The sequence below is a fragment of the Otolemur garnettii genome, unplaced genomic scaffold (genome assembly GCF_000181295.1).
Source record: "Otolemur garnettii isolate 467f Iridium unplaced genomic scaffold, OtoGar3 scaffold00030, whole genome shotgun sequence".
NCBI lineage: Eukaryota > Metazoa > Chordata > Mammalia > Primates > Galagidae > Otolemur > Otolemur garnettii.
In genome coordinates, this window is record NW_003852425.1 from 8,855,664 (window position 1) to 8,883,147 (window position 27,484).

The 27,484-nt window shown below is 36.9% G+C and overlaps 1 protein-coding gene across 1 annotated transcript; it reads right to left on the reverse strand.

Annotated features, from left to right (window-relative positions):
- Positions 1–1,358: 1,358 nt before the first annotated feature.
- Positions 1,359–27,484, reverse strand: SLC25A46 (solute carrier family 25 member 46). Its single transcript, XM_003788923.3, has 8 exons — positions 27,067–27,484; positions 24,756–24,798; positions 23,382–23,439; positions 20,802–20,879; positions 18,543–18,643; positions 6,721–6,777; positions 5,497–5,554; positions 1,359–2,963 (listed from the first exon to the last, which is right to left on the reverse strand). Exons 1-8 carry the CDS (start codon positions 27,356–27,358, stop codon positions 2,385–2,387), a joined length of 1,266 nt encoding a protein of 421 aa, XP_003788971.1. The 5' UTR covers positions 27,359–27,484; the 3' UTR covers positions 1,359–2,384.

Genomic DNA, 27,484 nt, shown 5'->3' on the forward strand with positions numbered 1-27,484 from the left:
AAGACCATTGGGCCTGTGGACCATCTTAATAGAATCTTACTCAGATTATTAGTCATATTAAATTTAAAAATATTAATATCCTAAGCTATTATCTTAAGAAATATAGTTCATGAACATTTCATTATGATGTCCATATATTAAAGAAAAATAGCAATTTCGAAAAGGAGAAAAGTATCTAGTGGTTAGTTTACTTAATCTTTCTAAATTCATTGAAACATATTTAGCCAGCTGAAGTATAAGTGCTTGAATTTTAAAGATTTTATGTTTCTACTAGGTTGGAGTGGCTATAAAAAATAATTAGTATTTTACTTTCCACATACTAATTTCAATATTCATTTGTATTCTCTCTTTATCCAAAAGACTGTAAACAAAACCAACCTTGAATGTGGGAGTCAGCTTATCAGTCTGTGAGTCCATATTAAAACAAATTTATAAAAGTTGTATTTTTATACTAATTTCCAACAAATATTGAAATATCTAATTTTTGGCTAAATAATCTCTCAGATTTTCACTAGTAAATACTTGTGTTTTGAGAAATCTTGTAAAACTAAATTTCCCAGTTTACCTGAAACTACCTTGATTGTAATAAAAATGGAAGGATTTTAGGAAGTTGAACATATTATAGATATCTAAAAAGTGATTTGGCAGTTCAAAAGCAAGGAAAACAATTTAAGGGCCATAGGTTGGAAAGAATAAACCATAATCTAAGAGATTAACCATCACACACAAAATGCGATCGAACATGTCTAATTTTCCTTTACCCCTCTTGGTGGAATTTAAAAATGGAAATCTTATGTTTATTTCCTTCAATACTTAAAGCACACACACACACACTGTTTTACATTTTTTAGGTGGCTTTTCTTTTTGTTCCAATCCCATTAAAAATTAACTATTTCTATGCATTCTAGGTTGGAAAATATCAGCCCTAAGTCACTGGTACTGAACTGTTCCTGGTAAAACCGGGATCATCCACTGGAAGAAATGAAACTTTAAACCGTTCAGTGGTGGATCAAACACATGCCATTTTACTACATGAAGAGCTTATCCCATCAAATTAAACTTAGGGAATATAATTTTTTGATTAAAGTGAACAATAATTTTTTTTAAACTTATATATTGAAATGTGCTTTCCCCCCTCATCCACGAAACACACAGACAAGTTTCCTTTAAGGTTTGTATTTTTTCTTCAGTATTCATCCAAACAAATGTAAACACAAGCTGATAAGAAAAACTTGCTTTTCCCTTTATGTGTAATATATCCAGTTGAGAGAAGAACACTTTTAAGAAAACTCTGAAAGAAAACAAAACCGAACCCATTATTTAATGACGACTATACAGTAGTAGGCAAGAGGCACAAATTCCCAGGTGAATTTTAATTTTGTTTCCTCTAAGACAAGTCATTCAGAAATGAAAGGCAAATGAGTTTCTTAAGTACACAATTTATATATGTGGAAACAGTAATAGTTCTCATGATTGTTTTATATTCTCTCAAAGAATGGCTCTCAAAGTAGCCTGACAACTCATACTCCTAACTAAGCAAACCAAACTTCATAAACATGACAGATTTTTAAATTTCTGGCACTGAAATCCTGGGTTTGGATATGGACAAGTATGCTATATTTGACTTATATCATTTGGGTACTTGGCTTTTGATGTTGTATTTTGATGTTCAAGCAGGAAGTACACGACTTAATTTTATGCAGTAAGCTGACCTAAATGTAGACAACTTGTAGGGATGGAGGAAATTACAAGTCATATGTGCCTGCACAAATGGCTTTATAAAATACATATATACAGCCATTGAAATAGTTACATAGGGACAACACAATTTAAAACCCTTCACCTCCTCTTACAGATTTCCAAATTTCATCCTCTCAGTCTTTTTCAATGATGATATAATTTATTTCTTTAAAAGTAAAACCTCCAGATTGTATTAAGGATACTATGCTGTATTAAGGCCAACATGCAAACATCAGTCTACAAGGTCAAATAACACATAACAAATGTTAAGGTCAGACGGGATAGATTCAGCTCGATGAAATTTTGTTTTATATTTGATAATTAGGTTTTGCTTCTGCCCAGGATCATTTTTACTTCACCATGAGTGCTACACTAACTAGGATTTAATATATTTAAGTGTTATTTTTATTGCGTTTTCAAACTTGGAAGTATTTTGACCCAAAATACACACCGATGCCTTTAAAAAAAAAAAAAAAAGGAAGTCAAGATAATCAGCATGGATTTTTTTTTCCTCATTTGTTTTGAAACCAACTTTACTTTCCAATCCATTTTTTCCCCCAGTATTTCACTTTTAATCTCTCATAATTTCATAGCAAATCATCCAGATTATGTCTTCTGAACTAACCAGTGATGGAACATAAATCTCAAATGCTATTTTGAAGAAGTGTAGAGTAAATAATTTTGGTAATCTGCAACACAGCTGCATGCAGTGTGTACTGTATGATAACAGCACCAAACCCTTTATAAAATCCAAGCACTCCTTCTTCCTGCCTTATGGTGTTGATACAGTCTCTCATTCCCTCATACTGGGTGTTAATTGGAAGTACTTCATAGCCAAGGTCTGTATTATCAATTATTGTGCGTGTTCCTTGAATGTGAAGGCGGTGCAAAACTGTTTCCAATGGGTAAAGGATAACATCAGAACAAAGACTGGCGGCAAAGTTAGCAATAAGTTCTGGAAAATAAGCATTCAGCATACTCTGCACAGGACTAGTGCTCTCAGGTAGGTGGCTATTGTAAGTCTTTCTCTTTAGAATTAGTAGGACAAACTTCTGAATGACTGAACTAATGATGTAATGAAGAACTCCATGAAGCACCGTGGGGAAGACCAAGGAAAGAAGCGGAAGAAGCCGTTTGCTATGAGGCACTCCCATGCCTATCACTCTTCCAATTCCTTCTTTAATACATTCCAAAATGCCAGCGTTATCTCGAATTATCTCACTCTGAAATAAAAAGGACGACATAAGTAAATCTTAACATTTTCTTATTTTGACACATGAAAGGACTCTTTGCAGGTTTTTTTCTACATCCTAATTTACTGACTAAAGAAGGAAAACAACAATGGTCTTCAGACTCCAACTGTTATCTAGGCATTAGATTTTCTTTTCCCCCAAATGAAATCTCATAAAACACACGACTAGAGTTGTTCTACTAAATATAAAAGGTCTAGCACCCAGTAGGTAATCAATAAATGTTATTTAATCTCATTATCACCTGTAATGTCTACCGTTTTACAATTTTGGGGATATGAATAAAAAAGTTTGTGACATCAGATTACAGAGGTGAAAAGAGACAGCTACTTTGGTTGCAGCAATGACTTATTTGATAAATCTAAAAATAAATGTTTAGGAGTTAACGTGGATACGCTAACAAGGTAAAGTGAAGTCATCAAAACCTTGATTTAATACTATGCTGAGAAGTCTCAGATTCACATTAGGGAATATGAGTCAATACGTATCTTAATAAGCAAAAGGACATAGTATTGCAACTTAAGGACACCAATCTTGTATTGAGTATGTAGGATGAACTTTTAAAATGCAGGAACAAGAATAAGGATTCTTAATGTAGAAACAGATACTAGGAAGTTCATATTCAAGGATGTCAGTAGATGATCTTTGGGAGATCTATGTACACAAGTGCAACAAATGTGTATTTTCCAAGGAAAACAACGTTCTCAAAGAGATCTGAGCTTTCCACAAGGGCAAAGAATCACTGAGTGTGAAGCAGGAAGAAAGAAAATATTGTAATAAGCTGGGTATGTGATAAGGGATAAGGACGGTGAAGAGAAAAAGACACATCTTAGATACTTGTTGAAGTCAGCACTAAGAAGGCATGATGTCAGATTAGCTATGAAGGATGAAATAAATAAAAATATCAAAAACTTTCCTAAAACAGAATTTAAAGTTTTGAGTTTTTAGAGTGAAAGTGTCATTAATAGAAAGAGGAGGCTCATTTTCAGCAGGATAAGACAAGGTTATTTTTATAAGCTGAGTTTGAAGTGAAGATTTAGTTTACATAAAATCAGGGTTAACATGATTCAAGTGAGTTAGTGAGTCCCTTCATGATAGTGAGCACTGGACAAAAAACAGGGGGAAGGACTGAGGCTGAAGGTGTAACAGAAGAGGCGCTGCAGTAAAGGTACGGTATAGTAAAGATGTGGCTGGAAAAAGATGACATTCAAGAGAACAGAAATCTAAGAAGGCAGAAAGAGTTCTGGAAAAGGAGACAAGAGGAATCCAAAGGAGAGATTCAGCAGGCAAAACCTGCAGCAGGGAACACAGGGTAGATACTGGGAGAAAAAAAAAGAAAAACTCTACCACAGTGAGCTGGGCACTTCCATTAGTAACTCATTTTAATTTGTACAGCTCAGTTATTAAAACACTATTCTCATTCTATAGAAGATAAAATTAAGACAATTACAAAGGTTAAGAAATTTATCCAAAGCCACTGATCTAATGAAAGCAGAGAAACGTGACTCTGGTATGGTTCTGCCCTAAGCTAAAACTGGTTTTCTCCCAATAAATCATGCTATTTAAGTTGCTTTTCTTTAAGTAACTATTTTTCCGCTATATTTTTCCTTGTCTTTAAATTGAGGATATCTTATTGACTGGTGAATCTATAAATTCTATAGCATCATACAAGGGTTATATAATGTATTAACATAAGGTCAAACGCAGTAAGATCTAAAAACAACAATGACAACAAAATATCAAAGATTAATGATGGAGCCCAAAAAGAAACTAGAGTGGAAAAGAATAATTAGAAGAGGGAAGGCTGATCTGGTGGGGGTTTTGCAGAGAAAGGGCACTGAAGTGTGGTGGAAGACGTGATGTTAAAGTGAGGACAGATGTACAATTCCCCAGATAAGTACTCTTACCTTGCATTTTTAAGTGTAGGAAGGGTAAGACATGTAATTCAATGTACTTGAAGCACCACCATGTGGTCACAAATAGTAAAACAAGCAAACAAAATTTAAAATGCTAGGAGGAAATTGCTTTAGCTTGGTAGTACTTACCACACCATTGTTTCACGTGTTCATTAAAAGGCGTATGTATACAGAATGTCAGTAAACTGCCTATGGGATAACCTGCTCCCTGTTAAAATGATTTTCTATCGTGTATAATATGCTCAGGTAATTGCTGTTCTTGACAAGATAAAACCATCTGAATTATACATAAGGGCCTTAAAAAGTTAATTAGATTCTGTGCATTCAGAGTAGGTCATAGGCTTGGTTCTGAGATATCTGAATGAAGCATATAGTTGCCTACAAAAAGAATAAAAATAAAAAATTAAAAGCCTGATCTAAGTGCGTAATGGAAATATACACACAAACAATGTATGATGTATGTGGTATCTCTGAAGGAAACATTTTAAAGATACTGTCTTAAGATTTTCTGCTGAACAGACATATACAATATATTAAATGTTCAAAATAATAATTTTAACTAAAAAAGTGATAAAAAAAATATAGCTCACCTGTACCGTTTCAATTAGACTTGCTGAATAAAACGGCATTGCCACTATGTAAGTTAGGCTGTAGAAATTAAAACAAATTTATCAGAATACTGAAACAAGTTGCTTACACTAAGTTTTTTAAATAATCAACTTAGATTTTTTTTTAAGGTTTTCAATTACTAATACATAATCTAAAGATACAAACTTCAGAGATCTTTATCATAGGAAATCAACAGAAATGAAATCAAATATTAATAACAAGGACAGACTGTAAAGAAAAGAAATTTCACTTTAAACTGATGAAAAGCAGGCCCATTTATGATTCATTGTACATCTACCTGCATATAGCTAATGCAATTATAAATCTAATACTTAAAACTCAGGATAAGGGATCCATTCTATAGCTTGCCTTTTTAGTGATATTCGCGTAAGTATACCTTTCTGCTATTATTCTATTATGATTATTCCCAGATTTCCCATCCAGCAGAACTAAGCCAGCCTTTAATGGTGAGTGAAGTCCCCTATTATTATTAAAAATCAATATTGCACAGCTTTGCAAAGTTGTTTTCTATCACCTATATTTAGATATAGTAACATTGCAACTTTGCCAGCCTGCAAAATATTGTTATTTACAATAGTATCAAGGTGGGACTTACCTAACCCTTAGGGGCCAGGTCCTGGCAAGTAGATTTTCAAGGTGAATGGGCATCACTAAGTAATAATGTGCTAGAATGTCCCACTGAGGGAGCCAGCAAGCTGGGGGATTTCCAATTCACAATCTTTAAAAAAAAAAAAATTAAAAAGTGAAGAATAAAATTCTAATCTACAAAAATGGGTTACTCTTGTAAACTCACTAAGCACCTTTAGGGTTATATTTTAATGGAATTAAGGTTTGGGGGGTTTACTCGTTACTGCTCAAATAAATTTCTATCTGTGATCAATAACAAAATAATATAATTTTCTTGGAGATTTGGGTTAAATAAATTGAAGATTTTTACTACCTTCCTAAGACCACACAAAAGCATTAGGCTGTGATTCCAGCTTTTCAAGCTAGTAAGACTTATTTTAAAGATGACATATGTTTCAGGATTTAATCCCAAACTCTTTATTACTTGTCCTTTGAAGGTCCAGTCCCACAAATATTTCACTGCTCTAATTTCCATATTTAATAAAATGTCTTCTCCAGGTCTACCACTATAAAAATTAATAAAAATTTCCAATAAAAATGCTATTTCTGATACTTACGATTTGAGTAGAAGATGTTCTCCTATTTGTTTAGGATTCCATTTGTGTAAAATCTCTCTAAAGCACAAATTTAAATAATACAAAAAGCCATGTTATTAACATTTAGAAGTAGTCCAATTTTCAAAAAAAGTTTGTAATATTTTTAATCTATGGGAGAAATAAAACATACAAGGTGTTTTATATGTGCTAACAAAAAAGGTTGACAGAGAAGGAGCTACCGCTGTCTATAAAGATAAATGATGAAAAATAAAAGGAAGAAATATTAAAACAATAGGTTTTACAAAAGAGAATGGATGGGGAAAGGAAAGGGAAACTGGGATCAGGCCAGGAAGTAAAAGCCTTTACGAAGACTACGTGTAAGAATGAGAATTTAAAAACACAAACATTAAGAAACTATAATGCAAAATGACCCCTTACACTTGGGTAGTACCTTATTTTCAAAGTGCCTTTACCTATCACAATGACATTAATTTTATGACAACTATCATATTCTATTATTTTTTTAAGCTCCTACTATATGCCAGGCCCTGTCCCAGTGCTTTGCATGAATTATTTCTAATGTTCACAGTGACTCTATTATCCTCATTTCGTAGATGAGGAAACAGGATCAGAGAGGAGGGTTCATAACTTAACGCAAAGCCACACAAATAGCTAGTGTGGAACTGGGTGCTAAACCCTGTCTCTCTGACGTAGGGCTGTGCTCGCTGCCTCTCATCTCACTGGCTGCGAGAAACGATCCTGTTTGATAAGCAGAGCACGTATCACAGCATTCGTTTCACTGATGAGAAAAAAGGAGGGTTGGAAAGATCACAGGGCTATGTTCAAAGGAAGAGGCAAAATGCCAGGTCTGGAACCACAGTCTGGAACTGTGCCTTCTGCTGTTTAGGTTATCTTTGGAAATCAGGGAAAAACAAAAACAAAGAGAGGCAGCTGAAGTAGAACAAAAGGGGGAAAAAAGGAAGAAAGCTCTACCAAGAGAAATTCAAAAAGGAGAGAAGACTACATATGGAGAATAAAAGAAAAATAAGAAGATTTAAAAAAAAGAAAAGGTGTAGGGAATAGAGAAGGGAAAAAAGAAACAAAACAGAAAAGGAAGCAGAATACAGATGAGACTTCCACCGCTCCCCCCTACGGAACTGGCTTTCGTTTCATCATGACTATAGCAGGAACCGTGAACAATGTTTTGTTTGAAACGGGTAAATATGGAAAACAAAAGGATATAAAGGAATAAGTATATTTTTATGTTAAAAGGCAAAGAAAATTAAAATAAGGTAAGTGTCCTAAAAGCAAATTCTGTACAACTACAGTAGGGGTAGTATGCAAATTACTAAGAAATTGAAATGTTGGAAGAGACTTTTTAGACAACAGAACGCTCAAACCCCTGATTCCTAAGACATTAGAGAGTCTTCTAGGTCAAATTCTGATTAATAGCACAGAAAACGTAGCTGAAATGGTATTCAATACTTAAGTTGAAAATGTAAAAGCACATTAGGCCTCTCATCTTACAGTTACTTATGACTGTAAAACAAAACATTCTATTTGCTTTGTAAATCATCTTGGTGCTGTTATTACTCCTGGCCTCAGAAAATACTACCACAGGTTATTTGGACACTTATTTTAAGCATAAAATTGTCATAATCACTACAGACACAGGAGTCTGTGACCTGTATTTCTGTAAGGACTGGACCACTACCAATTCTTAAAGATCATTAAGATCAAAGAGGAAAAAGGAAGATTTAGAACCAAGTTTTTTTTTTTTTTTTTTTTTTTTTTTGAGACAGGGCCCCAAGCTGTCCCCCTGGGCAGAGTGTCGTGGCATTACAGCTCACAGCAACCTCCAACTCCTGGGCTCAAGCGAGTCTCCTGCCTCCGCCTCCCAAGTAGCTGGGACCACAGGCGCCCGCCACAACGCCCGGCTATGTTTTGGTTGCAGCCGTCATTGTTGTTTTGGCGGGTCCGGGCTGGGGATTTGAACCCGCCACCTTAGGTGTACGTGGCTGGCGCCTTAGCCGGTTGAGCTATAGGCGCCGAGCCTAGAACCAAGTTTTTAAAAAAAAATCTTTTTGAGACTCTTCCTTGTATCTGTTCTCTACTGCTTTATAAAATGGGTAAAAACTGTCAGTTCTAGAAATTTAACTTAGCACATTTCAATGCTTCAGAAAGAGGTTAAGTATAAAATCTTACGTGTGATTAACCTTTTTATATTTAATTATCAGATACCAAATATATGTGAATATATTTAAATTATTATTATTATTTTTTTGGCTGGGGCTGGGTTTTGAACCCACCACCATCTGGTATATGGGGTCGGCACCCTACTCCTTTTGAGCCACAGTACTGCCCTATTTAAATTATTATTTTTTTCTTTTTATTTAAATTATTTTAAGCAAAAACTGTCCTTGCAAATGAGCAACAAAATTAAGAACATTTATTAGAATATCTTACTTTTCTCAAAGCACTCTATTTTGCATTTTAACAGATTAAAAATACATATTCCTATGCATAATCAAGACACAAAAATCAGTAACATTCTAAACTAACTACATCTCAGCAGTCTTTACTAACCCAAGCCCCTCACCTTCCATTTACCTCTCCACCTCTTTCTACCTTTCTTCAGAGCCAACTTTCTAAACTTGCTCTTTCCAAGTCCTTACGCCACCTGAACCCCACTCCAAATTGGCTGCTACCCCATTATCCTATGAAAACAACTCTTGCCAAGGTCCTTAATAACCTGCATCATCACTAAACTCCATGAACATGCAAGTCGACGCCTTCTGTGATGTTTCCACAGCCATCAGGCACTCGCGTTCTCCCTCTTTGCAGCTCTCTCTGCCCCTGTGCTCCACTAGCCCGTGTTCCTGCAGTTTATATTCTGTTTTGACTCACCCCACATTTGTGGTTGTTCCAATGTAAACATCTTTGGTTATCTCCTTACAATTTCTGTTAATTCACTTACTTTAAATACATGTTATTTTAAACACAATGAAATCTTACTTAAATACAGATTTCCTTTCTGTTTAACAGTTCTAGCTGTTAAATGCTAAGTGTTACATAGCATTTATGTTCTGTGAGGTCTTCTAAATAATCTAGAGGTACTTAAAAGTATACAGGTGTGTTCAGGTCATTTGCAAACACTACCCCATTTTATGTAAGGGACTTGAACACCTATAGATTCTGGTATCCACGGGGGTCCTTGAACCAGTCTCCCATGGACACAGAGGGACAACTGTACATTTTGTTAAACTGTAACAGAACATGTTAGAGAACTTCAAGAATATTTGTTAGTACTAACTTTTCATCTTATCCATTGATATAAAAGCAATAGGGTGGATAAAAGTGTACACAGAAATTCACATTTTTAAGAAAGAAATGAAAAACTTTATTTGGCCAAATCTTTCTAATCTTTGTTTTGTTTCTAACCTTTTGGCAAAGCTATATTAAAGGGACTTCAAGACTATGATGTCCTGCTTTTTCTTGAGGCCAGTCTCATTCTATTGCCCAAGGCTAGAGTGACAGCAACAGCCTAGCTCACAGCAACTTCAAACTCTGGGGCTCAAGTGATCCTCTTGCCCCAGCCTCCTGAGTAGCTGAGATTACAGTTGCCTGCCATAATGCTTGGCTAATTTTTCTATTTGTAGCAGAGTTGAGGTCTTCCTCTTGCTCAGGCTGGTCTCCAACTCCTCAGCTCAAGGGATTTTTCTGCCTCGCCTTCCAGAGTGCTAGATGATGATGATGATGAAGAACACTATGATGCCCTTTGAAAGCAATCATGTTGTGGGAGGAAGCAAGATGTCTGACTAAAGCCAGCTTTCCCCAGAGGCTCCCATCCAAAATGAGAGCTAAAGGACAGAAGTTTAACAAGTAAGCTGATAGTCTGGAGCTGACCCAAGAGAGAAGACTGAAGTGTGCACAGCACCCCTGCTGAGGCAAGCTGAAAGCCCAAGGAAACAAACAATAGGTATAAAATCCATCGCCAAGAGTTTTAGAAAACTCCCGTCCCTGCCCCCAGGAGAATGGCTCGCAGTATACTTTCTACAATCAAGTGAGCAGAGTTCAGATCTCCTCCTATTTTATCCCACAGGGGAGACCCTCTAAAAACTGGAACTCCTTCCCCAGAGAGGACCCACTAGTGTGCCATGTCACTCTCCTGCCAGACATAAAATTGAACATATACGCTACCTGCAGTTCTGAACTCCTGGCACTCCCCTCCACTCTCACCCTGTGGTCTAGAAGCTTGTCCCCCATGGAGTTCAGATTCTTGGGCATTTTCTAGAGAGGTGTGGACAGGGTGTGGGCTGTTATAAGTCTGTGTTGAATGGGCGACATGGATGTAAAGTGGGGACTGTGGAGTGAGGGAGCCATACGGGAAAGGGAGAGACAGTGCCCTACGGTGCAGCGCAGCAGTGGGAATGATAAGGCTCACACCCCTGGTGATGTTTCAGAGAAATACTTCTTGCCTCTCTTAGCAAGCAGAGGGAGTCAGGCCTCTGCTCTGGTGGCAGCTATGGGCAGAACAGATCCAGGATGGAAACACAGGCCCTGTAAGCAATGGGTATGCCTGAGGCGATAAGTTCCCCAGGAGAGGTGCAGTGGAGATGGAGAATAGAATCAACACACATGCAGGGGCAGCATACTCCCAGGGTGGGGCTGAGTCAGAATTGCTGCTTTTGTGAGCCCAAAATCAACCAGCCCCCAGTGGAGTATAGCTGGGACAAAAGCAGCCATGGCAGAAGCATCAGCCCAGAGAAGGGCAGGAACTGAGAGCTGTTTGTGAGTTCTAAGCAAGCCTGCCCCAACACAGACTGCCGCCGAGACAGACATGACAGAGATGACAGCTCCGTGAGAACTGTCACAGTGGCAGCAGCATAGGGTGGGGCAGAGTCTCAGTTTCTGTGAACTCAAATAGTGCCTGACCCGCAAGAATATAAGTGACAGCAACATCAATCAGGGGTGGGGCTGGAACTGAGTGAAACTCCCCAGCCTCCATTAAGTACCTGAGGTAGTTAGGCTTCAGCTCCCACTGCTGGCTGGTAGCAAAGTGTGGCAGCCTGGCTGAGGAGATATAGATTTTCCAGTGACTCAGGCAGGTGCAAATCCCTGGTGCATCTGCTCATGGAGGGAACAGCCCTGCGGGGTTATCAGTGACTGGGTATGATAGAGGTGCAAGGTGGGGAAGGAGACATCAACCTTCTTTGACTAATTCATTTGCTGGGTGGGACCTTCTGACTCCATGCAGCACAAGAGCGAGTCATACTTGAGTTGCCAGTAGACCCCTGCTATCTAGTGGCTGCATACAAGATCTCATCTTACCTGAAAAGATAAATTTAGACTCAGAGTGAAGAGATGGTCATCTATATTTCAGGCAAATGGAAATCAGAAAAAAGCAGGTGTTGCAATTTTATTCACAGATACAATAGACTTTAAACCAACAAAAGTAAGGAAATATATGGATGGTCACTTCATATTTGCATATTTTTAAGGGTAACACTCAATATGATGAGATTTCAATTATTAACATTTATGTACCCAATCAGAATGTGCCTCGATTTATTAGAGAGACTCTAACAGACATGAGCAACTTGATTTCCTCCAGCACCATAATAGTCAGAGATTTTAACACCCCTATGGCAGTGTTGGATAGATCCTCCAATAAGAAACTAAGCAAATAAATCTTAGACTTAAACTTAACCATTCAACAACTGGATTTAACAGACATCTACAGAACATTCCGTCCTAACAAAACTGAATACACATTCTTTTCATCAGCCCATGGAACATATTCCAAAATTGATCACATCTAAGGTCACAAGTCTAACCTCAGCAAATTTAAAAGAATAGAAATTATTCCTTATATCTGCTCAGACCATCATGGAATAAAAGCTGAACTTAGTAACAATAGGAATCTCAATACTCATACAAAAATGTGGAAATTAAATGAACTTATGATGAATGATAGTTAGGTCATAGATGAGATCTAAAGTAAATTACCAAATTTTTGGAACAAAATGATAATGAAGACACAAATTACCAGAACCTCTGGGATACCACAAAGGCAGTCCTAAGAGGGAAATTTATAGCATTGCAAGCCTTCCTCAAAAGAACAGAAAGAGAGAAAGTTAACAACTTAATGGGACATCTCATGCAACTTGAAAAAGAAGAACATTCCAACCCCAAACCCAGCAGAAGAAAAGAAAGAACCAAAATTAGAGCAGAATTAAATGAAATTGAAAACAAAAGGATTATGCAACAGATCAATAAATCAAAAAGTTGGTGTTTTGAAAAGGTCAATACCTTTGGCTAACCTAACCAGGAATAAAAAAGTAAAACTTCTAATTTCATCAATCAGAAATGACAAAGATGAAATAACAACAGACTCCTCAGAAATTCAAAAAATCCTTAATGAATATTACAAGAAACTCTAATCAAAATTTGAAGGAAACAGGCCAATATTTGGAAGCATGCCACCTCCCTAGACTTAGCCAGAATGAAGTGGAAATGTTTAACAGCCTATACCAAGTTCTGAAATAGCATCATACAAAATTTCCCCAAAAAGAAAAGTCCGGGACCAGAAGGCTTCATATCAGAATTTTACGAAACCTTTAAAGAGGAACTAGTACCTATAATACTCAACCTTTTCCAAAATATAGAAAAAGAAGCAATACTACTCAACACATCCTATCAAGCAAACATCACCTTGATCCTCAAACCAGGAAAAGACCCAACAAGAAAATTATAGACCAATATCTCTAATGAATATTGATGGAAAAATATTCAATAAGATCCTAGCAAACAGAATCCAGCAACAAATCAAACAAATTATGCACCATGACCAAACTGGTTTTATCCCAGGGTCTCTCAAGGCTGATTCAACATATGTAAATCTATAAATATAATTCATCACATAAACAAAATAAAAAACAAAGACCATATGACTCTCTCAATTGATGTGGAAAAATCTTCTGATAATATCCAGCATCCTTTCATTATCAGAACACTTAAGAAAATCAGTACAGAAGGGACATTTCTTAAACTGATAGAGGCCATCTACAGCAAACCCACAGCCAATATCGTATTGAATGGAGTTAAATTGAAATCAGTTCCACTCAGATCAGGAATGAGGCAAGGTTGCCCATTGTCTCCACTGCTTTTTAACATTGTAATGGAAGTCTTAGCCATCACAATCAGGCAAGAAAAGGCAATCAAGGGTATCCATATAGGGTCAGAGGAGATCAAACTGTCACTCTTCACAGATGATATGATTGTGTACCTGGAAAACCCCAGAGATTCAACTACAAAACTCTTAGAAGTGATAAAGGAATACAGCAATGTTTCAGGTTACAAAATCAATACTCACAAATCTGTAGCCTTTAAATATACCAACAATAGTCAAGCTGAAAAAAAAGTCAAGGACTCTATTCCTTTCACAGTCGTGCCAAAGGAGATGAAATATTTGGGTGTTTACCTAACAAAGGACGTAAAAGTTCTCTAAGAGAACTATGAAACTCTTAAGAAAAGAAATAGCTGAAGATGTTAACAAATGGAAAAACATACCATGCTCATGGCTGGGAAGAATCAACATTGTTAAAATGTCCATACTTCCCAAAGGAACACACAATTTTAATGTAATTCCTATTAAAGCACCACTGTCATACTTTAAAGACCTCAAAAAAATAATACCTTGTTTTATATGGAATCAGAAAAAACCTTGAATAGCCAAGACATTACTCAGAAATAAAAACAAATCAGGAGGTATCATGCTACCAGACCTCAGATTATACTATAAATCAATAGTGATCAAAATAGCATGGTACTGGTGCAAAAACAGAGAGTTAGATGTACGGAACAGAATAGAGAACCAAGAGATGAACACAGCTACCTACTGTCATTTGATCTTTGATAAGCCAATTAAAAACATTCAGTGGGGAGAAGACTCCCTATTTAACAAATGGTGCTGGGTGAACGGGCTGGCAACCTGTAGAAGACTGAAACTGGACCCACACTTTTCACCATTAACTAAGATAGACTCTCACTGGACTAAAGATTTATACTTAATACAGGGAACTATAAAAATACTAGAAGAAAGTACAGGGAAAACACTTGAAGAAATCAGCCTGGGAGAGTATTTTATCAGGAGGACCCCCCACCCCAAAGGGGCAATTGAAGCAACACCAAAAATACATTCCTGGGATCTGATCAAACTAAAAAGCTTCTGCACAGCCAAGAACACAGTAAGTAAAGCAAGCAGACAATCCCTAGAATGGGAGAAGATATTTGCAGGTTATGTCTCTGACAAAGGTTTAATAACCAGAATTCACATAAAACTCAAACGTATTAGCAATAAAAGAACAAGTGATCCCATCTCAGTGTGGGTAAGGGACTAGAAGAGAAACTTCTTTGAAGAAGACAGGCGCATGGCCTATAGACACATGAAAAAATGCTCATCATCCTTAATCATCAGAGAAATGCAAATCAAAACCACTTTGAGATATCATCTAACTCCAGTAAGATTAGACCACATCACAAAATCCAGAAACTATAGATGTTGGCGTGGATGTGGAGAAAAGGGAACCCTTCTGCACTGCTGGTGGGAATGCAAACTAATATGTTTCTTTTGGAAAGATGTTTGGAGATCACTTAGGGATCTAGAAATAGACCTGCCATTCGATCCTTCAATTCCCCTATTACGTATATATCCAGAGGACCAAAAATCACTTTATAACAAAGATATTTGCACCAGAATGTTTACTGCAGTCCAATTCATAATTGCTAAGTCATGGAAGAAGTCCAAGTGCCCATCGACCCATGACTGGATTAATAAATTGTGGTATATGTATACCATGGAATATGATGCAGCCTTAAAATAAATGGAGACTTTACCTCTTTTATGTTTACATGGACACAGCTAGAACATATTCTTCTTAGCAAGGTATCTCAAGAATGGAAGAAGTATCCAATGTACTCAGCCCTACTATGAAACCAATTTGTACCCAATTGAAAAGCTATAACCCAATTATAGCCCAAGAATATGGGGAAAGGGATGAGGGAGGAGAGGGGAGGGGAGAGGATGGGTTGAGGGAGGGTAATTGGTGGGACCACACCTATGGTGCATTTTACAAGGGTACATGTTAAATCTACTAAGAGTAGAATATAAATATTTTAATACAAAAACTAAGAAAATGCAGTGAAGGCTATGTTAACCAGTTTGATGAAAGTATTTCAAATTGTATATAAAACAAGCACCTTTGGCGGTGCCTGTGGCTCAGAAGGGTAGGACACCAGTCCCATATGCTGGAGGTGATGGGTTCAAACCCAGCCCTGGGCAAAAAGAAAAAAAAAAAAAAGACAAGCACACTGCACCCCATAATTGCATCAATGTACACAGCTATGTACATTAATTTAAAAAAATGAAATAAAAGATAGCAATCACGTTGGAAAAAATCTTGTTCTCAGTTTCTCTTGCCTTCTCTGCCTTCCCTATAAAGACTAAACCCCAAGATTAATTATATGTGATCCACTAGTGGATACCTTGCTTCCTCAACAATCCAAAAAATTTACCCTGCCAGCAGCTAAGTTTAGATCAACAAACCATTAAAAACCTTTAACATTATGCATAGGCTGATACACAAAAATGCAGTGCTAATAAAGAAAATCACAGAGTAATGCCAAACAGCACCTAAAAAAAGCTATGATTTCTGATCTTATCTATTAGCATTCTTTTGGTATGTTCTCTGTAGGATTCCCTTGCTAGCCAGCCATCACTGTGTGTCCCAAATGTGTATCATTTCTCTCATGCTTTTATACTACAACTGCAAGCTTATCCTACCAAATAAAATCACACCCTGTTTTACAGAGACTCAGGAGATTTCTCTAATTTCACTTCACCTCTCTATACCAATTTATCCACAATTCTAATCTTCCATCTTTGCTATGTTATATCTTACCGCTATTTTCAATTTGTTCTGAGGGCACCTCTGCCTCCTTCCCTCAATCACCTGTCTCAGCACACATGTACATGTATGGCACTCATGCACACACGGAGCAGATGCAGGAGTCTCTACCTCCTTCCCTCAATCACCTGCCCCAGCACACATGTACATGAATGGTACTCATGCACACACAGAGCAGATGCAGGAGTCTCTGCCTCCTTCCCTCAATCACCTGTCCCAGCACACATGTACATGTATGGTACTCATGCACACACGGAGCAGATGCAGGAGTCTGCAGGAGTCTCTACCTCCTTCCCTCAATCACCTGTCCCAGCACACATGTACATGTATGGTACTCATGCACACACAGAGCAGATGCAGGAGCTGCAGGAGTCTCTGCCTCCTTCCCTCAGTCACCTGTCCCAGCACACATGTACATGTATGGTACTCATGCACACACAGAGCAGATGCAGGAGCTGCAGGAGTCTCTACCTCCTTCCCTCAATCACCTGCCCCAGCACACATGTACATGTATGGTACTCATGCACACAGAGCAGATGCAGGAGTCTCTGCCTCCTTCCCTCAATCACCTGCCCCAGCACACATGTACATGTATGGTACTCATGCACACAGAGCAGATGCAGGAGTCTGTTCTTGGTTCACTTTATGTCACTTAATGTACATTTTCTTCTGAGGTAGTTTCTTCCATTATAATGCATTAGATGCTACTTTTATGCCACAATGCTGAAAGCTACACCTCTGCTACAAATTTTCTCTAAGACACTCCTCCATAGTTCCAACCCCATATTAGATATGACCCCCTACATTTCTTGCCAGAAGCTCCTCAAACTTCATTTATTCAAAGTTAAATTTCTTACCTTTTTCTCTACTTTTTTTTTTTGTGTGTGGTTCTTGGCAGGGGCTGGGTTTGAACCTGCCACTTCTGGCATATGGGGCCGGCACCCTACTCCTTTGAGCCACCAGTGCTGCCCTTTTTCTCTACTTCTTTATGAATTCCCCATTTGGGGTAACATTTTTCAATCTAAAATTCTCAGTTACTGCTGACCACTCATTCTCCTTCTAACACCAGATACCATCGATTCTACTTCAGAAATGCCTACCCAGCTCATCCCTTTGTGTTCTGTTCCATAGTTCAGAACCTTCTCAATATGGCCTAGATTACTCTCCACAAGTCTGCCCACACCAGTCAATTTTCTTTTTACACTACCACTTGAGAATATCCTTGATTAGAATACCTTTACATTAAAAAAGGAAACCAAAAGGAAACCTTAGACTCCTCTAACTTCACAACGGCACGATCCCTTCCTTACAAAGGTACAATCGCAGTTTAACACCATAGCTTCTTTTCCTAACAGTTCGCTTCATACATACCCAATACTGCAAGTCTAAGAAACTTGTTTTTATTAGACCAACTCCACAACACTGGGCATGATGGTACCTCTTGGAAAGAGTGCCTTTTCTGCCAAGTCAATTCTTATTCATAATTCAAGACCTAGCTCAGATTTCAGTTATTTTAACTCCAGCCAAAGTGCCCCTTGAACTCTGATGGGGGTTAATTATAGCACAAGTCACCCATGTACTGTCACTAGCTCACACACGTCTTCACCAGACTGAGTGCTGTGAAGAACAGGAATTGCTTTCATACTCTTACTTATTCTTTAGCTGCCAGTGGCTGGACATCTCTACAGATGCTAGACCAAGAAGAAATTTCTTTATCACATACTAATTCAATAAGATGTGATTAATTAATTCTAACCTCTGTTTCCTTTCTTAGCTACTTAAGACAAGTTTTCAGATTCAAAGCGTTTCTAGAAACTATTGCATTTTATTAAAACTTAATATGAAACTAATATTGAAGAAACACCATGAAGGTACCTTGGCAAAGGTGTGAATTCACTAATTATGCCTTCTGCTCCAAGTGTGACTCCCTGGACAATAAATGTACTTCCCATTCCTTTCCATAGGGCTCTTGGTCCCTAAAATGAACAAAATTTAGAGTTATTTTTGTTAATATCAAAATATAAAACATAACAGTTCTTTTATATTTTTGAGACACAGTCTTACTTTGTTACCCCTGGTAGAGTGCCGTGGCATCATAGCTCACAGTAACCTCAAACTCTTGGGCTTAAGCAATTCTCTTGCCTCAGCCTCCCAAGTAGCTGGGACTACAGGCACCTGTCACAATACTGAGCTATTTTTAGAGATGGGGTCTTGGTCTTGCTCTAGTGCATGCTGGTCTCAGACCCGTGAGCTCAGGCAATTTACCTGCTTCAGTCTCCCAGAGTGCTACAATTTACAGTTGTAAGCCACCATGCTAGCCTAACATACCAGTTCTTAAATAATACTTGATACTGAATGTTTACCAATATTTTCTAATAAAGCATTATTTTAATAGAAATCTTAGTACACAACAACTAAACTAATTTCCTATCATTATTTTAAAGTTTGTTAGGTGGCTTATGTTTAGACCAAGATGAACACTCCAATTAATTAAATATCCCCAAGGATAGTTTAACTTGTCAAATAACCCTAATACTTATATATTCAACCTTTTCACACAGGTATCTTAAAACTTACCTATCCCTAACTTAAACTGATCATATCTACTCACACCCCAGCAATTCTTTGCTTCTCTACTGTATTTCCCATCTTCCTTGATTGCAACTTTATCATCCTAATGTTCAAATCATCTACCTAGAGAACACTTTTCTCTCATTCTTCCTATAATTCATCAAGTTCTATAAATTCTACTCCCTCAGTATCACACAAATCCATACTCTTTTCTCCATCCTTACACCATTACTTTATATAAATTTGACTAATTTGTCTCTGATCTTGCTCCTTTCCACAATACCATGTGCTATTCCCATTCTTCTGTTTTTAATAAATAACACAAAGACAAGGACAAATAAAAAAAGGCAACTAATTCTTCTTCTGTTTTAATAAATAATACAAACACAAGGACAAATAAAAAGAAAAGCAACAGGGGATTATGTGAAGTCTGTCTCCTTGCATCCCAGTCCCCTAGCAGCAGTTTCTTATTTGTTCTCCAGAGACCATCCATAGATATATACAAGTATGTCTGCATGTGTGTGTGTGTACAGTTAATAATTCTGTATCTGTAAACACAACATAAACCTTATTTTTAAAGGCTACATGGTGTTTTACCATATAAATATGCCATAATTAATTTACTGGAATTCTCTTGATGGACTTTGTTTCCAATATATTATATATGATGCCAAATGACAACCTTGCATATATACTGTCACATATACATGTGCTCATTTATGTGGCATAAGTTCCTAGAAGTGAAATTAGTGTATTCAACTATGTACATGTTGGATATTTATGAAACAATCCAAGTTTGTTGAAGATCCTTTGCTCACTACTGAAACATCTTCAGTGGTACTGTTGCAGCTTTCAAGAGCAAGGGTGTGCCGTTTTTTTGAAGCCACTTTTTGACCTGGAACCTGCTTACTTCTCAGGGTACTTTTTCATCTTTCTCTTACTCTTCAACCCCTGCTCCAACTCTCATTGCACTGTTTTCAATCTATTCCAAAACGTTATAATTTCTCCTTCTCTTCTGTCTTTGCACATCTACTTTAAAAACCTTTCTCTACCCTCATCATGAAGAGGTAGACTTCATGACACTCAGTACAAAACTCTGGTATCCCTTTCCCCAGAATTTTTCCTAGCCATTCCCTTTTCTCAACTTTGATAAAGTACCTCTTTTCTATCTCTGATAGCATTTTATCCTTCTAACAATATATTTATTTACCTTGCTGCACCACAATCTTCTCTTTTAAGGTTTGGCCTTCCTGACTAAACTATGAGCCTCTTGATAGCAGAGATAGGATCCTACCTACTGCTGTGTTCTTGGAGCTTAGCACAGTTCTCTAAAGTTTTTCTAAATTAATTAAGTGCAATTTTGGAAGAATCCAAACGTCATCCAAATGTAATGTAAATGTAATCAAATGTTTGTAAATGTAATCCAAATGCTACATTACTTTTACTACAACCATTAAGATATTTCTATTAACCAAATTAAAATTATTCTTGCTTTAATGACTACTAAGTCCGAATGACACATATTATATACACCTTTAATGGAATCTATAGACTAATTCTTACCTGAGTTTTGTTGAAGCTGTACATGATATTGATGACTGTAAATGGAGTGAGATGATAATGCCGAGCATGGTAATTAACCTGTAAAAAAGGTACTTCATGACTTTTTTTGTTATTGCTTTGTCAATAAAGAACAAGGCTATGAAAGACATATAGTGGAATTATGCCATAAACAAACACTCAATTCTAAAGTCCATATAAATCATACATAAGAAAAATTACTCTTGAAAGTGTTTAAAGTAATCTATTCAAAGTACAGTATATATGGCTATATAAATATAATCTGAAGTCCAATGCATAATATATATAGTAATGTAGATTATATAGAAAAGAGGATCTTGTTTGATATTTGTGTTGCCTTAAACAACTGAATTTTATCTCCTAAAATCATTTTAGCCAAGCATTTTCAAACTATAGATTGAAATTTGTTGTTAAATTATGAAATCAATTGAGGAAGATCAAAACAACATGTTTTGATCATAAAAAATTAGAATGATCACACATTCTAATGGTATTTTCATAGGACATTTTAAAATAATACATTTGTTACATATACACACACAGACTGGATCACAATGTAATATTATTACAATGCAAAATATATATCTGAAATACACTGTTCTGAGGCATGTATACTGTCAATGCTATTTCTCCTTACATACTTATTATTTTTTTTTTTGAGATGGAGCCTCAAGCTATCCCCCTGGGTAGTGCCATGGCATCACGCTCACAGCAACCTCCAACTCCTGGGCTCAAGCGAGTCTCCTGCCTCAGCCTCCCAAGTAGATGGGACTACAGGCACCCGCCATAATGCCTGGCCATTTTTTGGTTGCAGCCATCATTGTTGTTTGGCGGGCCTGGGCTGGGGATTCGAACCTGCCACCTTAGGTGTATGTGGCTAGCGCCTTAGCCGCTTGAGCCACAGGCACCGAGCCCGTACTTATTTTTTGATGCTAAGTGTAAACAGAGTAAGCTGTAATAATTTATACTGTTTTGAACTCTTTAACAGCAAACAAATATGGGAACAATTACATTGCAACAAAGGTAGGTTTATTATATATTATAGCAGAGCTTGCCACAGGGTCAGGTCCACTGAAAGCCAAAGGCCCCATTACCCTTTCATGAGATCAACAAAATCCAAATTATTTTCTTAATTATACTAAGGCATCAAATGCTTTTTTTGATTATGCTGATACTTTTACTAATGGCACAAAAGCAACAGTGGGTAAAAACACTAGCTCTTTAGCACAAATCAAGGGAGTGGCATCAACCTATATTTTTATGCTAATTTTATTTTCCACCCTACTTATGTATAAGAAGGAAAAAAGCAACCTTCCATGTAGGAACATCCTTGAAGAAGCAGTAAAAATTATTAATCTTGGGGCAGTGCCTGTGGCTCAAAGGAGTAGGGCGCAGGCCTCATACGCCAGAGATGGCGGGTTCAAACCCAGCCCCGGCCAAAAAAACCCAAAAAAACAAACAATATTAATCTTTTAAGCCATGACCTCTTTGAGTATACACCACCTAATAAATATCCTGTGTATTACAGAAATAAGAGGAATAGGAAGAAAGCACTTGTATGATGGGCTTGTAAGCTAATCTAGCCTAGTTTTTCACCATTTTTGCTTGAGAAACTCACTGATAGACTATAAGCTATTCACACTTGGAACTGACATATTCTTAAAAATAAACAAAGTGAACTTACTGATTTAAAAAAGCTGTCAATGATAAATTTGAGTTTTCAAGTACAAATCAGAATTTTGGAAAATCTATAATCACCATCAAAAACTTCCAATACTTAAAAAACTTTTCTAGTGAGATTAGTAGTGTTTTTAATAAACATACATGTATATATATTTTATAAAAAAAGACTTCACATCTGGCAGATCTATATTCAGTTAATCAATATATTATGAATAACCAATGCACAGTGGGTAAACATATCCATTCAAAATGCAGTATAAATTAATGGACAAAGTATAAAAAGTTCATTAATGTACTTTCAGATTTAACATTATAAATAACCTTTAAGGAACTACCACTTAGTGAGTTTTGGTGTAATTCCAAAGAATAAAACCCCCAATTATCTGGAAAAGACATAAAATACTCCTGTTTTCAAGTATGTGGGTGTATACGGCTGGCCTTTGTTTCTTTCAAAACAACACATTGCAACCGAATGCCTGCAGAAGCACATCTAAGAATCTGGTTGCCTCCTAGAATGCCCGACATTAAACACATTTACAAAAATGTAAAACAGTCATTTTTCATAAAGATGTTATTTATCTTCCTATCTAATGAGTTTATTTTAATGAATTGCATAGATATATTCAAATTTTCTGAATTTTAATTTCTGACATGGTAGATATCAACAGAGACGACCCACATAAACCAAAGTAGATTGGTAATGTCAATAATCTTAAGATTTAAGGAAGATTTGAGACCAAAAAGTATGAGAACTGATAAAGATTGTGGAACGTCTCACACAGAATAATGGTCACATGGCTTTGTGTCATTTATCTGAGTTCTGCACTTCAAATCAAGGTTATTATAATTGTTTCAGAAGGTCACAGAAATTACATTTACCTGACATTGGCGGCGTAGAACAATGCAAGGATGGGCCAGTACATTTTCTGTAAAGAGACTATATAAAAATAATTTATGCATATATATCTGTCTTTACAGAGACAAATTTAATTTATAACATATATGCATCTGAAATTATTTCTACCTGAAACATCATGCATTATTTTATGTTCTCTATATTTAAAAAAAATGAATTATTTAAAATGTCTAGATATGATTGCAAATGATTCCACCGAACACAAATTCAATATAAGAAAAAACCAAAACAATTTAAATCTGTAAACTAGTAAAGGGAAACAATACATAATAGTAATATCTATAGTATAAACATGAAACTACTTCTCTGTATGCTTGATGTGGGAAGTGACATACCTATTAAATAGTATTATCACGTCACTGAATTTCTGCTTCTTTCAGTAAATGCCCTATGTACACAGTTTCTATCACCAGAGTCATGTTTTCTTCATGAACTCCATTCTAAAAATTTTGGTTTTGATATATCTTACATAAGATTTTTGATGACCATGTTAATTGGCTACTACTTTACGTATTAAATATTTCTTTTGAGAATACTCCCACAAAATTATTACAGCTATAAGTTTATACTCCAAGAGTGACATGTACATGTAGGTGTATGCACATTCATATATATTAACATTCTATCAATGAACAAAAGCTTTACATATAAATAGTGAGGCTCACAAAACTAGCTAGCAGAAAGTAGAATGGGGAACTGATTTGACTTATATTGACATTAACATCTTTAGGTTTAACTATGCAAATAAGGCCTTTCTCTTGGGTTCAAATATTTAAAAGATAATGGTCATTCTGGCATGAAATTTAAGTCTTATCCAATTCCAATGCATTTGAAACTGGTATTCACTATGATCACAATAATCAAGACTAAAGGCTTTTCTTAAACAAAATGATCTTTAAAAATAAAAAATACATATATAATGCTGACAACCAGACACTGATTATAAGCAAAATCTAAACTCTATGCTACTAAATATCTTGTTAGTATTCAAATGTTTAGACAGAAGGTTCAATGTACAATTACTATTTTTGCTGGAGAAGGAGGGAAGATTATATTGGATTTTATTCTTTGGATAGACCCATGGAAGTTTTTATAATACTCATTACAAAATTACTTTGTGTTTATAAAATGGATGACTAGTCTCTACCCCTTCCAGAAAAAACATCGAGTTATAGATTTTAAAATAATGAGCATTTTTTCCTGCAAATTATTATTCCATATTTAACCTGCTGTTTCAAAGAAACAACATAAAGAAGAAATACTAATTACTTTATATTATAAATGAATAGAAAAAAATTCTAAATAAATACTTAAAAAAAATTTAGATAAAACATTACCTTGCAAGTCCAATGCCAAATCCAGCAAATCTATTCAACTGTTCTAAAATAAAAGGAAAAAGATTACTCATAACCAATATTTAGGATTACTACAAAAACAAAAAAGTTATCTTCTTTTATTAATATGCTATACAGCTAAACCTCAAAGTCAAGGTCAATTCTGATAGGGCTCAGAGAAATCACTTAAATGAATGAAGGACTCTTCTGGGGCTTGTGGCAAGTCGCAAGGTAGATCTCTTAAAGGGTAACTGCTCTTTTGTTCCAATTCACCGTTGTCCTGTGGGACTATGGGTCAAGGGTTTTTAAGCTGTGATTTTTCAAAATCTCATTTTTCATGTAAATCTTCCAGTTTTTAAGTATTCACTGATTACAATCAAATAAAACACTTTTTTTACAGATAGCCCTGACTGATACTTACACCAACAACTATACCTCCTGTTCTGTAAAACTAGTTATCGCCCGTTATTGATGGTTGATTTAATTTTAAAGAATACTTAGAGTAACCAAAATGGGTAAATAGAACGTCCTTCTTCCCCATTTCCTCAAGTTTTAAATAGCTTGAGAGTAACTATTTAATTAACAGGAATAGGTTATGTATACAAATGTGCTACTACTGATACCATCTCTGTAGTGTTATTGACAAAGTTCACATCCAAAAACATTCCTACGCATATGTCAAAAGAGAAAAGCCTTTTTCCTCGACTAAAAAACCCAAAGTCATGTGGGTAAACTACAGCCCCAGGGAACTGGACATTAATTAACTAGAATTTTAACTGTAATATTCACAAGGGACAATTCTTTCTTTTACTCTTCTCATCTTTCAAGTGAAACAATGCCCCCGCTATTCCGTTTTAGTCAGAACAAGGGCATGTTCCTGGGGAAACTATGTGGTTCTCCCTTAACAAACGTATAACTATTCTTGGCATTATAGATAATTCCCAAATATAAAGAGAAAATGCCACTGACATTTTCTGGCAGGTGTTAGGAAGGTATACTGTTAACTGTGTACATCTCTCTTGCAAACTTATACTCACCTGTTAAGGGCTGCAAAATAAACCTCTGGTTTTGTTAATGAGCACCTCCTCATTGCAACCATCAAAGCAATAACTTTTAAAAAGATAAAAACATAAACTTTACTGTTTAAGAAAGTTAACTCTGTAGTATCTATATATGCATTTTGAATTACTTAATTTATAATTTAGAAAACCTTTCCAGTATTATTCTGGGACCATAATGACACAATACAAAGAAAACCAGGTAAGAGTCAAAACCTAATTGTATAATATGATATATCATCAACCATTTTCTCACTACATAATCATTAAAATCTATTCCTCCCAGTTAATGCAAATGAAATAAATATTGTATTTCCAAGTCAAAATTGATGAAATTAGAATAAAATGCTTATCTATGATATACTTCATAACAATTTGTTATCTTCACAATTCCAAGAGAATGGAAAGCAGAAGCCTTTATTTATTTACATTTGATGAATAAAAAAGGATATTGAAAATATCTAGATTATGCAGTGTTGCCATTAACACACAGGTTTTTCTAACAACCTATAGAGAACAATTATGTTTTTTCTCCAAAGTCCTATCTTGAAATTTTATCAGTGTTTCTAATTCTTAAGGAGGAAGACAAAAGTAAAATTGCAGGGACGAAAATTGCTAGATTGGGAAACTAAAAAGCAGATAGATAAAAACTCCTGTGATTAAAAAGTAAAAGGTAGAAAACTAATTTATTCTAGCCTACTATGTGTCCCATGCTGTCCCAGGCGTTACCCATACTTCATTTTATTATTTGTTCAAAAAAACCTATCAGTCTACACATCTTCAAGATGAGAAGACTGAGGGCTCACAGAAGTTGAGAACGTCTTTCGGTTTATGAGTGGCAGGGCTGAACCTGAACCTAAACCTAAATCTGCCTATGCTTCTCCTTCCAGAACACAAAACTACAAGTCAATCTAGAAAATGCAGCTGTTAAAATGAATTAGGTAATAGTAAATAATCCAGGCTCCTTCTTCCTTGATTCAGGCCAGGGACGCAAACTCCAAAAATACCTAAAATATCTATTATGCACCCCCGTGGCTAAGGCAGATGTCTTTTTTGGAGGCGATCCCGCAGCATACGTTGGTGTGAGGAAGAGGGAGGCCTGCTTCTCGGGCAGAGGACGAAAGGAGGGCAGAGGGTGTGGCGCGCGATAGGCAGAGAAGGGACCGGAGGCGGGACTCTCCCCGTGGATTCTGGGGTCTGCAGGCCACGAGCGGTAGCTCTGTACCCCACCCCGCCCTGCTCCCCTGTTTCCTCACCACTACTCGGCCCTTGCACGCTGCCGCTGCCGCCGCCGCCGCCGCCGGGAAAGGGCTCCTCCGCGGGGCCTTCGTACGGGGTGCTGGCGGAGGGCGCTCCGTAGGGCGGGCTCTTCTCGCCCCAGTGCAGGTTGCGGCTGCCGGGGATGTCGGGGGGAGTCGTCACCCAGTGGCCCAGATCTGACCCAGAGCTAAAGGACCTTGCAGGGAAAGGGCCGCCGAAGCCCGGCTCGTCCCGGGCACCAGCCCGGTAGCCCAAGCCGTCAAATCCGTCCGGGCGCCGCGGATGCATCGCAGCCGGGACAGGATGACGCGAGCCCACCTGGGGCCCACCAGCACCTGGGCCACGGCGACCTAGGGCCACGCAGCAGCCCCCGGCTCTACCGCCGCCGCCCAATCTGCGGAGATTCTGACAACC

Coding starts and splice junctions, on each gene's coding strand:
- SLC25A46 (XM_003788923.3), bottom strand. CDS start 27,358: ATGCATCCGCGGCGCCCGGACGGATTTGACGGCTTGGGCTACCGGGCT. Junction 18,644..20,801: donor ACAGCTTCAACAAAACTCAG/GTAAGAATTAGT, acceptor TGTTCATTTTAG/GGACCAAGAGCCCTATGGAA. Junction 5,555..6,720: donor GAACATCTTCTACTCAAATC/GTAAGTATCAGA, acceptor TAATTTCTACAG/CCTAACTTACATAGTGGCAA.